Source organism: Pavona decussata, unplaced genomic scaffold, assembly GCF_977016875.1.
Source record: "Pavona decussata unplaced genomic scaffold, jaPavDecu1.1 SCAFFOLD_273, whole genome shotgun sequence".
Lineage (NCBI taxonomy): Eukaryota > Metazoa > Cnidaria > Anthozoa > Scleractinia > Agariciidae > Pavona > Pavona decussata.
Window position 1 is genome coordinate 672,370 of NW_028145675.1, and position 16,253 is coordinate 688,622.

At 38.6% G+C, this 16,253-nt stretch overlaps 2 protein-coding genes across 2 annotated transcripts in view; one reads left to right on the forward strand and one right to left on the reverse strand.

Moving 5' to 3' along the window:
- The first annotated feature begins 506 nt into the window (after positions 1–506).
- LOC146455501 (3-hydroxyisobutyrate dehydrogenase, mitochondrial-like) lies at positions 507–9,016 on the forward strand. The gene is made up of 8 exons (XM_085094275.1): positions 507–613; positions 698–714; positions 1,720–1,922; positions 2,784–2,828; positions 3,624–3,745; positions 4,755–4,888; positions 5,879–6,112; positions 6,692–9,016. Exons 1-8 carry the CDS (start codon positions 538–540, stop codon positions 6,848–6,850), a joined length of 990 nt encoding a protein of 329 aa, XP_084950401.1. The 5' UTR covers positions 507–537; the 3' UTR covers positions 6,851–9,016.
- The window catches only part of LOC146455502 (uncharacterized), a 30,003-nt gene continuing 21,908 nt past the window's right edge, over positions 8,159–16,253 (reverse strand). The window contains exons 20-30 of the mRNA XM_085094221.1: positions 15,523–15,675; positions 14,654–14,821; positions 14,266–14,364; positions 13,928–13,998; positions 13,545–13,602; positions 13,376–13,465; positions 12,054–12,166; positions 11,725–11,808; positions 11,527–11,635; positions 11,405–11,460; positions 8,159–10,275 (exon numbers count right to left, since the gene is read on the reverse strand). Coding sequence (XP_084950347.1) covers positions 10,071–10,275; positions 11,405–11,460; positions 11,527–11,635; positions 11,725–11,808; positions 12,054–12,166; positions 13,376–13,465; positions 13,545–13,602; positions 13,928–13,998; positions 14,266–14,364; positions 14,654–14,821; positions 15,523–15,675 — 1,206 coding nt within the window. The 3' untranslated portion in view covers positions 8,159–10,070. The remainder of the gene's footprint in view (positions 10,276–11,404; positions 11,461–11,526; positions 11,636–11,724; positions 11,809–12,053; positions 12,167–13,375; positions 13,466–13,544; positions 13,603–13,927; positions 13,999–14,265; positions 14,365–14,653; positions 14,822–15,522; positions 15,676–16,253) is intronic.

Below are 16,253 nucleotides of genomic sequence, written 5' to 3' on the forward strand. Positions count from 1 at the left end.
TAACCCTAAATGGCAGGCTATGGTGTGGGTCGGGGCGGCAGCTCCATCGATGCCTACCAGTCTCGAGAATCCCACGGAAAAATAGGGGAAATGTGAAAAGTCTACCAAGAATCATATATGAAAGTACCCCCCCCCCCCCCCTCGTGTCTTATGTTGTAAGTGTGAACCAGTACATTCTTTAAAATAAACGTTATGTAATTGACACCTGAGATGCTGCTGGTTGATGTTCTTTTGCAGGCGAACCTTCGGGCTGTGTTTGTCCTTCAATAAGTGCAGCATTTGCTAATCTCTTTTCACGTAAAGCAAGGTAATTCCTCCCAGACAATAAAAGGAAATAAACCGTCGCTGCCATACAAGTAAAAGTGATTGATCTTTGCAGAAAGTCCGCAACTTTCGACCATCGTGCCATGCTTTTTACTAAAGATTTCCTGTAGACGGAACAGCGGTGCTACTCGCAAAAGAGTGCGCGCCCTTTTTCTTCAGCGTTAGGATATCTTACGTAGCATACATGACGGTTTTTTCTGGTCGCGGGTCAAAATGGCGACTATCTCTTCCGCAAATTTTATGCTTCGATCGTTTGCCCGACGAGCTTTGTGGTGCCGCTTATATTCAAGTAAGTTTATATTTTTTAGTGGACGAAAGTTTGCCTCCATTTGAGTTTGCTAAAAGTTAACTGTACCCCTTTGATCTGTTGCAGATGGCGGTTCTTCTCAGGTTAGGAAATATTCACCATTGTATACATTACACGTGGATAGTAACGAAAATTTGCTTTTACGGGGATGATTTCTCCTGGTTTCTATAAATATCCATACAATGAAACTATTACTTTAACTAATTTATTTTATGATGTAAAGTGATTGAAAAGGACCTGGACAAGTTCAAAAGTTCGATATTTATTCTTGGCTTACGTTTTTCTTTGTCCTTTAATGAACCCTAGTAATTTTCGAATTTTCTTTTAACTGTATCTGATCAGTGATCATTTATAACAATTAAGTTCATTTTGGGGGTTTGAGGGATGAAAATATATTTAACTTGAAAAATCACACGTACGGTTCATTTGAATTGATGAGTGGGCAAGACGGGGGTGTGTCTGGGGGCTTGGCCAATTTTGAGTATAATTTCTTAATATCTTCACCAAGGCCCAGAAATGTCAATTGTGTGAATCTGAAAAGTGCAAATTGGACTGATTTCCACAGAGCCCCATACATAGGCCTTATCACGGTTGTTGACGCCATTTTGACGAGTAGGCAAACACCACTTGAAATAACAGTGTTTGTATGGAAATCCTATTTCAAATAATTTCATAAAACATTGCTTCTGAAAAACTCATGAATTGGAAACTCTTGGCACTAGGAAAAGGATCTTACAGAAAATAACTGAGGAATGTAGCTAGAAAGCATCTAGTTGCATTTTGACATACTATACATTTGTCTGTACAGCGAACCAGCCATGAACTGCTACTAAAAATAATTTGTGGGAAAAAATATAGGGAAATTGTATAGAAAGTTCAAAACACGACTGGATGCATAATTTCTGGCACAGCTACATCCCCTCCAATTTTTTTTCTTAAAATCCTTTTCCTAGTGCCAAAAGTTTCCAATTCATGAATTTTTCAGAAGCGATGTTTAATGAAAATTATTTGACATATTATTGGTGATGTTGTTATCATCATAATATTATATTAATTTTTTGCTACAAAAACTTGTTCCTCTACTTTAGCAAGAACCTGTTGGTTTCATTGGTCTCGGTAACATGGGGGGTCCAATGGCTAAGAATCTTCTGGGTGCAGGGCATAAGGTGCTAGTGCATGATGTGTCTCCTGAAGCTGTGGTGGATCTTAGAGAACTGGGTGCGGCAACTGCTGCCGGCCCAAGTGAAGTAGCATCTCAAGCATCAACGATCATCACCATGTTACCATCTAGGTAAGTCCCAAGAGTGTTTGGCAGCAGAAGTATATTATTTTGTAACAATATCTGCCTGATGTGTAATGAGGCATGGAAAAGTCCAGGAAGTCTTCCATGTGGCAAGTGACACACTTCTAACATGCAACTAATGACTGTTTTGGTTGTGTAATGAAAACAACCCGGGCTTCATTATTTGTTATTTTTTTACTTGTGTGTTTTAACACTGAAAGGGTCTTAGAAGCCGAAGACACACAAAACATCTAGTGTTAAAATTATCCATCAGACTGAACCTAAGCTGGCCTTGTATTTTATTTGGTAAAGCAACAGAGTTCTGTTCCAGGCTGTTGGGTTTGAATCCTATTAAGGTCAAAGATTTTTTTCTCTCTCTCCATGTGAGTTGATTGGAAGTTATGTAAGATATTTGATTATCAGTATACTAGTGCCAGCAAAAGGATTACTATTCTGAGAGCTTGTTATATACCCTAGTAGTTTAAAACCCTTTTTTTCAGACCCAAACAGGCCAAATTTGACCAAAATAGCTGAAAACTGGTGCCTTTCAGGCAGACCATTGCCATACAGCCCAGGCCTACATGGAGTACCCCCTCCCCCACACACACTTTTCCAGCAATGTTGCCATGTAGACAGAGACTATTGATTTGCTTTTTCCTCAGACGTGTATGTAACAATAATGACATTGTACATTTTGGAGAGGGAGTCATCCTTGATGTAGTCACTAGAACAGGTTAAATTTCCAGCCATTTAGTGAGTCTGGTTTCCATCCATTTGCAGTGAAACGCAATCACAAAATATGGCCAGAAATCAAGCCTGCCAGATTATTTTTATGATGACTGAGAAATTCTTTTATAATTTATTTTTTAGCCCAAATGTGAAAGAAGTATACTGTGGTGAAAATGGGATTCTCAGGTATGTTCAAAACAAAATTCAAAACTCCAGCATGGTTTTTTTATGGTTAGTATCAATGGTCATTTATTTTGAGCATGTAAATGTTTTAATTTTTAAAAATACTCTAAAGTATTGTAGTTTTGTACATTTAAAAAACTAATTGTAAACTGAAAGGCATATTTATTACTCTCAAAACAAATATTTTGATCCCATTGAAGCATTCTCAATATAGGCCCTCCAAACCTCGCATTTTGTCTCGGATGCCAAAATCTTTCAAATAGTATAAGCCCACCTTTATTGCGGAGGCTTCTGAGTTTGTACATTCTTATACAAAGTCAACCCCATCCCTTTTATCTACTGGCCCTGCTTCATGGAAAGTTCTGGATCCAGCAAAGCTTGTTGATCAAATGGCACTCTTCAAATTACAATGGTTTGATTCACATAACAGTGAGACCCTTTAGGATGTAATTATAAACAAGACGACGAATACAATAATTATTAAGTTGCCAAAAATGGTGTAAGTGACATCACCCAAGCTTACCCCAGGTTATCTATAAAGCTTGAACTAGTAGCAATTTCTACCACTATTCCCTTTCTCCCCTGTCCCAATGGGCTGCTCTCTATATTATATTTTGTAAGGTGTCAGAGTTCACCTGTGAGTAACTAAGCTTCTAGTAGGAAGGGTGTCCTGGTAAACCACTTACAAAAATTCATTAAAAATTCACCAGTAGTCTTTTTCGACTTTGTAGGAGATACGCCTTTGGATTTACTGCAGTCCTTTTTTTGACATTGCTTATTTTCTCATTTTAATTTCAGTGCTGTAAAGCCAGGCTCACTGTTGATTGACACCAGTACAATAGAACCATCTGTTGCAAGGGAAGTTGGGGAAATTGTGCAGAGTAAAGGGGCAACATTCCTGGATGCACCAGTGTCTGGAGGTGTGAATCAATTTTGTTACCCTCTACCATAAATGTGGTGTCAAAGCTAATAATTATATATGCCATTATTATATAATTCTTTCATGTTGGTTTCAACCAAATGCAGTTTATCTACCAGATAATCAATCTATCATGGTAGGCGAGATGCTAAAACATTTCCTAATAATAGTTATTAACATTCAAGATGTGAAATTTTAATTTTTGTCACAATTTCTACAGCATCAGGGCCAGGTTGTTTGAAAGCAGATTAAGGCTAATGTACGATTGAAAGCTAATAGGTTTTCAGTGCGCTTGTTAAAGATCTTTAAAAAGCTTGTTTTAAGCTAATGGTAAAGAAGAGTCTCTGTTGAAACTGAGTGACAAAAATCTTTTACAGAAATTGTTAATAATCAGTAAATAAACTTGAATCAAAGTTCACACTAACCTGGGACAAATATTGAAATTAAAATAGATCAAACAGTGAAGAACACTCTTTAAAGGTATTCACCATACATGTAATATCTTATAAGACTGGAAAGACCTACAGTCAAACCTGTCATAAGCGGTCACCCTCGGGGAATGGCTAAGTGACCGCTTAATACAGGTTGCACAGAATACATGTCAAACACAATAAAAACGACATTCGATACAACATTTGATAACTTAGTGTACAATTTATGCACCAAAACGCTCAAAAATCACTTACTTGGTGAAGAAAGTTCGGCGATAAAATGGTATGACAGCTCATTAGAAACTCAATTGCCTGGCACGCCATTTGTTACCATATTTAAGTGGTTTACTTTTACAAAGTGACCGTTTAAAACAGGTCAAGACAATAGAAACAGCTCGTTGGCACCTAGTTTAGGGTGACCGCGACCGCTTGATAGAGGTGACCGTTTAATAGAAGTCAGGATTACAGTAATTAAGGGAAGTAATTTTCGGGCCTTTGACAACTGACCGCTTGATAGAGAGTGACCGCTCAGGTTCGACTGTATATTGATTATTTTCTCTTGAACTGAATTTATCACAGGTGTAACTGCAGCTAAAGGAGGAACCTTAACATTCATGGTTGGCGGCAAAGAAGAAGGCTATGAACAGGCTGTCAAAGTACTACAACACATGGGAAAGAATGTGATACACACAGGGCCTTCTGGTACTGGACAGGTATGAATTATTGTGTAAGACTGTTTCACTTTTGAATGCTCTGATACCATAGCTGTTTTGGAGGTGAGGGAGCTATACACATGATGGGTAGCCTGTGGTTGTAATACCCATGATCCTTCACTTTGAAGCAGCAAGGCCATCTTGGTTGAATAGATGTTTGGTGCTTTAGTAACGTAAGGGAAATAATTAACAGGCCTAATCACTATTCAGCACCCCCAGCCCCTCCGTGTTAGAAGTTGCATGTCAAACACGAGGAAGAGTAGGAAAATTGAAGAGCCATAACCAGGATTCATGGTGATTAAAAATTTTAAAACGTTCTCTGGTTAAAAATTGAAAAGGTGTGAGCTTTCAACAACCGTCCTCGGGTGAGTTGCATAAAATTTAACGTCGGGCGTAACTGCCAACGCCAGACCTTCAGCCCAGTCACATTCAGTATTTTAACTTCTGATGATACCTTTTACGCCGGCCATTAAGTTTTATGCAACTAGTCCCTGTTGTCTTCAACGGATAAAATATGAAGAGAATATGAAATGAGGACTAATAAATACAAAAAATGTACAAAACAGGTGATAAGTGTGAAAAACATTATTTGTTAAGAAGAATGAGGTATTGATTAGGGAGTGGACATGAGTTATTGTCAGCATCAACAGTTTTCGCAGTATGCCAGGACTCAAGGGTCTTAACGAGGAAGAGTGTTTCATCTGGTGAAGTTGAGTTTTTAAAACCAACTTTGAGGTGTTTGGAAATTAGATGAAACACTCTTTTGAGTGTTTGACATAGCTTCTCAAACCCTTAATAATTCTTTGAGAAATTCAAAGCAAAGAAGTTCGCCAAATTGTATGATAGTTAAGATTACTTTTCCAAACTTCCTTCATGGAACGGATTTCCTTTGTTTTATCTTCATGCATTATTAATCACTTTAAGAGAACACAAAAGAAATACCACAAAAGTCAGGTGTACCAATGTATGTGCACATTATTTTTTTTCCAGGCAGCAAAGATCTGTAATAATTTACTGCTTGCAGTGAGTATGATAGGAGTCTCAGAAGCCACCAATCTTGCAATACGTCTTGGGCTGGAACCAGAAATGATCGCAAAGGTGATCAACATGAGCACTGGGCGCTGCTGGTCAAGCGACACATACAATCCATGCCCTGGAATTATTGAAGGAATTCCTTCAAGTAACAACTACCAAGGAGGCTTTGCATCACAGCTAATGGTGAAGGTAAGCTAGGAGTGATTTTTAGGACATGGCCATATCGAACTGCAAGAGAGTGGTGAAGGGGGATCATGTTCATGTTTCATCGAACGTAGCCTATGTAGCTTATGGTTTTGTCCTTAGGAAGGTAAAGTTTTGGTGGCAGGCCTATCTAAGCAGTGTAACCCAGCTCCACTAGCTACCACTTAACCTTTGCATAGACAAAATAGTCCTTCACACATTACAAACTCTCCCATGAACTAACCAGCATCCAGGCAGAAAATTATTTGAAACCCAATAGTGAAAGAAACCGTGGCACCATTTATTTAACTAGTATAGAGTTCCTCAAGCAAATAAAGATGTTTTAACTTCTCATTTTCCCAAGAATATGGAATCCCCTTCCTGAAGAAATTGTGACAGCAATTTCAATATATTGACCATTTCAACTCTAAATCATCCAATATTTTTAAAAGTACTTTAAATAGCTAGTTTTATAAGATGTACAGTCATGAAGCTAACAGGGGACACTGTAAACATAAAAAGTAGGCAAAACATGTTAATGTATGTATTGGTAATATTTTAAGGAGGCTTTGTCATCTGTTGTAGGATCTGGGACTTGCTCAGAGTGCTGCGACAGCTACCAAGACTCCCACACCAATGGGCTCACTGGCTCACCAGATTTACAGAATAATGTGCAATGACGGTTATGCCAAGCTAGACTTTTCATCAGTATTCCAGTTCCTCAAGGAGGATAAACAACATTAACTAACACACACTGTAGTTTTGGTTTCTTTTTTATCACTGTTCAACAACTGCACCTCCATGATGAGCAACAGGTGTATTAGGTTTGCGAAGTAATCCAAGGATCAAAACACTGCAACAGGATCGCTGACACTTGGGCATTTTTCTCTATGAAATACATCACAAACTGAGAAAATGTCAAAAAATGGCCACATTTGAGACCCTGAGTTAAGAATGGTGCCTACTTATACAGAGGTATTTTTGTGCAATGATTATGCGGGAAAAGTAGAGCTTAGCAAGGGTTATTGAAATCCATAAAGAAAATTGGGGTAACCACACATTTTTCAGAGATAATTAAGCAACAATTATTCTACAAAGCAGTGTATGGCATTTTCCTCCAAATTGAAGCTTTCTTATCTCTGAAAAATGCATGTTTACCCCAAATTTTCTATTTGGATACCAAGAGCACTTGCTAAGTTCTGCTTTCTCTGCATAGTTTTAAACCACGCAAAAATATCTGTGTTAGCAGGCACCACTCATAGGAAACCTGAGGATCTCAAGATTCGCAGAACGTATGCGCAGTAGCAAAAGTAGGCACCGTCCTTAAAGGAGTCATTTTTATGATGGTAATTTAAAGGATTTGCATAGAAAATTCACTGGAGAGCATGAATCTTGCTCTCCTGACTTTTCAGTGCAAATGCTGCCTTTCAATTTTTGCAAGAATCCAGACCAGCATTGAAATCATCTCAGGGGGCTTTGAACGTGGCCATTTTGCTATTTAAGACATGTCCGTTCTGTTTTGGTATTCTTTAAGTTATTAGTAGCACATGATACAAAAATATTTTTGTGAAAATGTGACTTACCTGCGTCCCTGGATTGGGGCAAGTCTGTAATTTGATTGGTTGGCACGAAGAAGCTATCAGCTCATATTACACTGCGGCAGAAGTCACTTCAAAAAATGCCTCTTTTAATAAGTTAATAAATAGGTTTATAATTCATAGGTAGTCTATAAGAATGTTAGCACAAATATTGTTCCTTTTAAACTTGTTCTCTGTAAGTTCATGTGGGACTCAATTTCAATTAACAACAATTGCTAAATAAAGCAAAAATAGGAATTGTGCTTCTTTCCCCAGAAGTAAAATAATTATGGCCTGTATTTGAGGTGCAAGTAGGGTCCAACAGCGCAATTTTTTCCATCAGCTGTAATTTCCATAGCCTGGGAGAGAAGATGCCTTTTCTGGCCTGTTTCACCCACCACGGAAAGAGTGAAAGGAAGGCCAGAAAAGGGTCTGCTCTAACAGGCTATAGATAACTTACACAGTTTATTTTAGAATTCTCAAAAAGCTTTTTCAAGGTTTGGAAAAGGTCCTTTAAATTCATCATTAGTGAGTACACACAACAGGACGGCTGATGCGGTGGGACAGCAAATTGTGCTTGTATGTCCAACGTGAAGGCCAAGTATTCATGACTCCAGATTGTAACATTCCTACCGCTGGTGGTTTTCAGGTTGTCACAGATGAGAGTTTAGTCGAAAATCGCCTAAAAATGTGATGGTACGAAGATGTCATGTTGGTCACACAATGATATTTCACCGTTCCCTTCCCTCAGCCGTCCTGTTGCATAAGCTCACCATTATGAGGGAATGGCCAGGTCCATTTCCTGAAGACCACTTTGCATGAATTTGTCAACAATTACAGAGAAGGAGCATGTAACAACTGCTACGGATTGATTGAGCCTAATTCAAAAAGTACCTGGGAACATGTCTGGGAATGTCAAAAAAGTCAAAGGTCACTTTGGACTAACAGTGAAACACTAGTATCTTAAATGGCCTTGGTGCTTAAAATTAGAATCCTTTATTTGACTTTGATATGTTCAGACATTGCTACTGGATGAATAAGACAGCACCTGTTACCAGAAGTATATCCGAGTTTATTAGATAGGGTCTGTGCTGTATTTTCAGGTGTATTCCCCAATAAAAATAATTTGAGATACATATTAATGATTTCTATCACAAACACAAGGTATTTAATTTTTGCAATGAGTAGTGTCTCTCTAAAATATGTGGTTCAAAGTATGTGTTGGTACATAAAACATATAAAACGTACAGTGTAATTCAGGTATTCTCAATGATTGTCACATGATTTGTGGTAAGGCAAGGCCGAAATGCTAATAAATTGACGTTTTCTTTAATGTTGTGTTTTGGATCATTGTTTCCTTGCTTATCCCTGAAGGCATGCATCAGGATTTGAAAAGTAACAATTTGCTCAGTGGCCCTTATGACACAGACACTGCCCAGGTTGTTTAAAGAGTGGATATCTCTATCCAGCGGAAAAATTGCTCTCCAGCAGATGAAATGCTCTCCAACCATTAAATTTTATCTGCTGCACAGCAACTTATCCACTGGATCAAGTTATCTGCTCTTTAAACAACTGGGGCCAGAACTGCAGCATTACAAAGACATTTATATTGCTATCAAAATTCTACAAGTTTGACTGCAGTGAGAATATTAACAGCTGGAGATTCATCCCCCAAGATGAATTTTCAGCTGTCAATATTCATGTTGCCACACAGATTCATACCCCAGCCAGACAGCTGAGGGATGAATCTGTGTGGCAAGTTCTGGTGCAACAAAATAAGTGCGTGGGTGCAATTATTGCACCCGACCACTTCCTGGAAACAACAAAGTGTCCAGCGACCACATTTTAAAGATACTACCATTTGCTTGAGGGGACAGTTACGTTTTCTCAGAACACGTATGGGAATGTTAAATTTAAAAGCTAGTGGTGGAGAGTTCACTCTAAATAAAGTCATAAGGACCATCACACTTGAAATGAACGCTTTAATAAGAAAAAGAAGTGTAGTAGTTCCTTATGTAACATCTTTTTGAAAATTTCAGTTAATATTACGTGTCATGTCAGTAACACACAGTTATTTGGCTAATAAAAATGATAAAAAAAATAGTCATACTAATAATCATTAAATAATACGTATCTTTAACATTTAACAAGGATGCAAAATTGTTTACCTACTCTTTAGCAGCAGTTTTCAAACCAACTGTTTGCGAAAATCATCTTGCAGCCTGCCGATTTTGATTATTCTGTGGCAGTGTTTGTGGGTCACTGATGCTTAAACATGGCTACGTTTCAACATGCACCTTGAAGCAATGCTTTAAGATTCAAGTAGAGTTGAAACTCAATCTAAGTGCACATTAAAATAACGATCACTTCTCCCTAAATGGCAGTCTTTACTGTTTGATGTACACTGGGAGACCATAAAGCACAGGGGATGCTCCTATTAAGTATTTCAGTTTGCACGCTTGTCGAGATTGGCTTAACACGTCTGGTAATGAGAAGTTTGTATCTGGATCAAGCCATTGCTTCAGAAGTGACTCACTGAAGCGGTCAATGTCTTTATCTGTGACATCCCACAGGTTGGCAACAATGGCTGGGCTGAAGGAAAACAGAAGACAGCATGTTACTTCAAGTTGTGGGGTTGAAATGTATAATTTCATAGTTTGGGGTTGATGCCCTTTGACCTTTCAAGTGCTCCAAACACATTTGTGCGAGTTCTCAAACTGATTTTAAGATTTCTGCCTTGAGGGTCTTTAAAAATGCATTATCCGGCCTGGTTCTTCCAACAGATTAGCAATACCATTACGAAAACCAAAAACAGAAAACAAAACAAAGATGAGTATATGTCGTGCTTGAGCAGTCAAAGAGCACTTCGTGCTACTTCTCAGGACTGGCTAAGATAACTGGCTCACTCTGTTCTTTATGGCAAGGCACAATGCCAGGAGCCCTCTTAATAATAAAGGGCCTTTGTGATGAAGTTACCTCCATTCTGTAACGAGCTCAATGGGTTGTAATGCCTTTTGGCCTTTCTAATACTCCAAGTACATTCCAGAAAGTTGCCAAAATTGATTTGGAGAATAGCTGGGCTCTTTCAAACCGTTCCTGTTCATTTCCATTCTCACATTTGAAGTAAATTTGTATGTTTTGTGCCCCTTGTCAGGACCAGCTGGTCTAAGATAACTGGTTCGCACAGTTTCCAATGGTAAGGCATTTTAGGCTACAAGTCTTCACAACCCCACAACAAAGGACTTTTGTGATAAGCTGCTCCTTTTCTGTTGCAAGGTAAAGGGGGCTATGTCAAGAGGATTTTTCCACTTCTTTGGTTGAAATGTTGCTGAAGTTATAACAAAGCCAGGGTTGGCAGTGCTGGAGAATACCAAATCTATTCCGATGTTCATGATGTGATGTTCATGCCATGGGGTGTGAAGTGGTTGTAGAGGATGTCTGGGGGTATGCTCCCCTGGAAAAATGTTTGACATTGTAGCCACCAAAATGTTTTCAGCATTTCTGAGGCTAGAGAAGCAGTCTTCCGGCCCTGGATTATAGCTCAGCCTCTGGTCATTACTTGGAATAGTGAGTACTGTAAATCTAGTGTCTTGTGACTTGCTCAGGGAAAGCAAACTTAGATTATTAGATTTCAATAATTCACACAAAATATTAAGAGCAGAAAAGTTGACAACGTTGACAACTTTTTCACCTTCACAAGGTTACAGCACCAAACACTTACCAGCCAGCTAAAAGGTAGTTTAAAACCATGCCTCTTGGCTCACACTCACCACCAACCTAACAAAAAAGGCATTGTAAGAAAATGTGTAAAGAAATAAATTCAAAATCAAGGTATACACTTACCATTAATTTACCAGAACTGCAACCCATGAGCAATGTGACAGCTCGGCAATCTAGTCTCTGGATGTCATCGCCTTGCAGAAACTCTCGTCCAGTACCATGACCAAAATAGCTGGAAAGAAATTTCTTTTATAAGTGTGTGTTGTCTAAATTGCTACTGAAATAAATTGTACAACAGAAAGCTTTTGGTATCAAACTCACATGAACATCTCGTGGTCTGTCAATGCCTTACTGAACCGCTCTTGTGTTGGAGCCTTTCCTGTAATACCCTGCCATCCATCCTCACTACAAGCCAAAGAGAAAAGAACAACTTGATCCTCAAATAATAGGAATGTCTAAAAAACTTTATCTAAAAAACTCACTAGTCGCTTTGGGAATTTAAGTGTCTCAATAAATCCAGGAGTTATTCTACCTGGGATTCAGCCTATGGTAGGACAAAGGACAATGGGAAATGGGCATTGAGCCAATCAACCCACCAATAAAAGCTTTCCTAGCACAGAAGGTTCAGCGGGACAGGGTTTACGCTTTACCTTTCAAACCACTTCTGGAACATCTTCTGGGTGTTAGGAAGATTATTCTGTGGGTTGAGTGCATAAAATGTTTTTACAGGATCCACTCGTGTTAACTGTGTCTGGCAGGATACCTAAAAAGACCAGAAAATGGCTGACATTAGAAATCACTCCCTTTATTAAATAATAAATTAATATGATACAATGTACTCTTTCTCTCTTGTCAAAAGATAATTAAGGTGGCTTACTACAGTTTTAATGGAGTATAAGGGCACAACTTTTAACTCTTTTAAAAAACGTTCCAAGCTGTTTTTCCCTTCACTATTTACTGTTTGCTTAAGTCTTTTACGATTCTATGTGAAATTTGAACAATTAAACGTCAACAAATAGCCAAAATGAGCGACCGAGTACCGAATGAGAGACTGGGCACTAGTAGGTTAAGTCACGTTTTTCTCAAATTCTACCCGTATGACCCCACCTGAAAATTTCAGGAATAAGAAATTGGGTCTGATTTAACATTCATGCAAAGTAAAATAAAAATCTGTAAGACAGTTTTTGTGCAAACTAAGAGAATGTGAAATCAAAAATAGCTCAAAATCTGTCTTACAGATTTTTCAAAAATTTTGGCTCCAAACGTGATTCACCCGAACAAATCAACCGTGAAAATTTCATCATAAGTTGTACGGTAAGTTTTCGAGCAATCCTCGATCAAAGGCAGGTTTTTACAACCTCGGACAAGAATTGAATTGCGCATGCTCTTTATTTAAGCGCGCGCTCATGTAACGCCATGTATCGCGTGCGAGAAAGGTACAGTAAATTAGAGCTCTTTTACCGAATGTTTATCAAACTTTTTTGCCATAATTTTTTGGCCCTAGGCTTGATTACATGTTTGAACGGAGTTTTGAAACTATCGCTACATATACCAAAGAGATTTGACGCCTTTCAAGTGCTGAAGTGGTTTTTGCTACTTCTTGAGGTTACTTGCGTCATTTTTGCACGCGCGACAAATACTGACGTGTGGCAGGCTATCATAGCGCGCGCCACTAAGTCTCGGAAAAACTGTAGTAAGCCACCTTAAACATACAGAAGAGTGGGAAGATTTCACCAGTAAAGGCATTCAGGTATTCATACAACACTCAATGAAAAGTAGTTTGTACCAGGGGTATCAATGCTGCAGTCTTGCAAACCAATCGCATCACTTTACTAATGAAACAGGTTAAGAACCATGCAGGCATGTAACACTACCAAATGATGAAACATTTCATTTTACTATGAAGATGACTTTTGCTGAGGCTGTCAACGCATGATCCAACATGACTGCAAGCTATGTACCTAACATTTACCTTCGAGAGTAGAAACTGCAGAGATGGAACTCGCGTCACAGGATGGTCATACAACATGGGTATACTCTCCCAAGGAAGGTGTTGAATATCCTGCATGTAGATGAAAATATATTGTAAATGTTGAGCGTTTTTCTTTCCCACTAAAAAGTAATGTAACTATCTTGCTTACCTTGCCAAGAATAAGAATGACAGGATGGCGAGAAATCACGTCTGAGCTGCTTCCATTCCTGTCAACAAATAACCAGTTAAAAGGCACAGTTAGCAATAAGTCCACCCCCAAAAATGTGTTCAGATAGTCATGTAGTAAGCACATGGGAGTATTTAGCATTGAAATGTTTGAATCCAGCTGGTGGGAGGCTCACCTATTGGATATTTCTATAAGGGGGGGGGGGGGGGGGAGGGAGGGGGCTGCAGATTAAGAGCCTGCTAGAGACAGGATTCTTAAAAAGCCAAGGCCTTAGGATTTCAAGTCAGCTCCTACAGCCACTAATTCACACTGCCTGCCGTAAACAACCGAAATAAGAAACATAACAATATTATTATACTTCACACCTGTTTTGATCATTCCTTTCATTACCACAGGAGAACAAGTTTCTAGTGAGATCCTCAAATTCATCAACTAGCTGCAATGTATGAAGAACTAGTTAGCATACAAAATAATTAAACGTTTTGCAATTAAACTGCATCTTGTTAGTAGTGCTACAGAAGTAGAATAAAATCATTCTCATTCTACAAGAATGCACCCAACATTGCTGGACACAACTGCAGGCCTTATAGTACACAATGTTGTTGACGTGTGTGGACTCTCTGCTTTAATGTTACTTTCTCGCAGTCAGGCTTGCTAGGTTTCGTAAGAGTTTTAAGCACGAACAAGAAACTTGTTTATTTACTTGACTCAAGAAGGAAGATGTAGGATCCATGCCCGTGATCTCAGTGATAGCATCAGTTGTCTCTTTTCTTGACAAGTGGGATGAGGAACTTACAAGAACCTGAAAAAGTACAACATACAGTCTGTGACAGCTCTGCAAATGGACACTCCCATAGCTGAACACCAACTCTGAAAGTTGTCCAAAGGGTGAACACTTGTCTTACATGGCATTTGTCATATGTATCCCAGTGTTACACTGGTTTAGTAAAGAAAATCATAAGGACCAAAAAGGACAAGCCCATTAGGAATTCAAATATATGCAAAAAAAGATAGAAAAAGGTCACGAAACTCAATATTTAGAGATTCATTACCGCTATTAACATTAAAACATTTTATGAAACACTGCACACCTTAAGAAGTTGAATGTCAGGTTCACATCCACACAAACGTGTAATTTTCTCCTGCAATTGCCTGGCAGTGGACACTGTGCATTCTTGGGAATCCCTGTTGACTGGTTGACCAAGAAGAACTCCTTTCCATCGTCCAAGCCAAGATGCCTGAAGTCTTTCCAGGAAGTTCTGAGAGTAGAATTTTGAGATACAAAAGTACTGTAAACATGATAATAATTGGACATGAAAATAAAAATTTGCAACTTAATCCAGAGGAGCAGAGAAGTCTCAGACCGAGTTGTGGAGACATGGTGGTCAGGTTGTTATGACCTCAGACTTTCAAAATGAAGGTCTTGTAGGTACAAGGTTCATCTCTAAAAAGCCACTGTTCCCTTAAACAAGGATCTTTGTCCCTCATTATCTTGCTCCACAGTCTCTTTAATTTGTAAAAATGGGTACTGGCAAACAACAAAATGCCTTTAGTGACTTTGGGATGGAACAGCATCCCATCCTTGGGATAGTAATGATTTTTATAGCCTCTTCGAAAGAAATTGCTTAAGCTGTAGCCGTTTGAGTCATTTGTCCCTCATTATCTTCCTCTACTTGTTCTCTTTTGAATAAATGGGTATTGGCAAATTGTTGGGGAAACATAACAAAATGCCGTTGGTAACTTTGGGATGGAACATCATCCCACTGAATGGGATGGTAAGTTTCTGATGGCTTCTTCTAAAGAAATTGGTTTAAGCTGCAGCCATGTGAGTCATTACCCAATGGAATAGGTTTCTTTTTCACACTTGGGATGGTTGTGGTTAAAATATGTGCTTCAACAGTTTTGTCCCTGACTGTAACTACTGAAGTAAAAAAAATAAATTATTAGTTACATGTTTCACCTTCAGTTTGGTGTCAAGCCTAGTCCTTTGTGCCCACCATTCTGAGGTGCTGTCAACACTCATGCTCTTGACACTGTTACTCATAATGTCTTTAAACTCTTCCATCAGACTACACTGAAACAGCTTAGTGAGATCCATGACTACATCATCTGACTGCAAAAAAATTAAAATACTGGTATCAAGGATGAAGTGCCAATAATTACTGTACAACACCAACAACAGCCGCAAAAACGTTATTGCTTAAAATATCACTGGTAGAAGAAATTAAAGGATTATTTCTAACTTGTTTACATAATTGTTTACACATGACATACAATAAAAACTAAGACCTACTGCTTTAATTGATGAAGTAAAACAATGAAGGCCTTTGAGCTCTAATCTTGGATTACACTGCTTCCAAAACATGGTAGCCTGATGCCAAAAACCATTCACGAAAATTTCTTTTAAAGAAGTACAACAAACTGTTTGTAGTCGTTTGGGAAGGTTGTTCAAGAATTTAGGGGCAGTGTAACTATTAAGCTATGCTGAGGTAATCAGGTAAGGTAAAAAATGTCGATCGTGTGTAACCAAAGTATGGTACAACATTGGAGACCAGCAGCCAGTTAGAGTAACAGTATATAAGATGCTGGCTCCACGTGGAAGCAGCCAGTCAAAATGGATTTATGATAAATTTCCACATTTGAACTGTGGATGAAAGAATTAGCAAATGAGAGACCATTGCAGTTGTACAG

Coding starts and splice junctions, on each gene's coding strand:
- LOC146455501 (XM_085094275.1), top strand. CDS start 538: ATGGCGACTATCTCTTCCGCAAATTTTATGCTTCGATCGTTTGCCCGA. Junction 2,829..3,623: donor GGTGAAAATGGGATTCTCAG/GTATGTTCAAAA, acceptor TTTTAATTTCAG/TGCTGTAAAGCCAGGCTCAC. Junction 3,746..4,754: donor GGATGCACCAGTGTCTGGAG/GTGTGAATCAAT, acceptor AATTTATCACAG/GTGTAACTGCAGCTAAAGGA.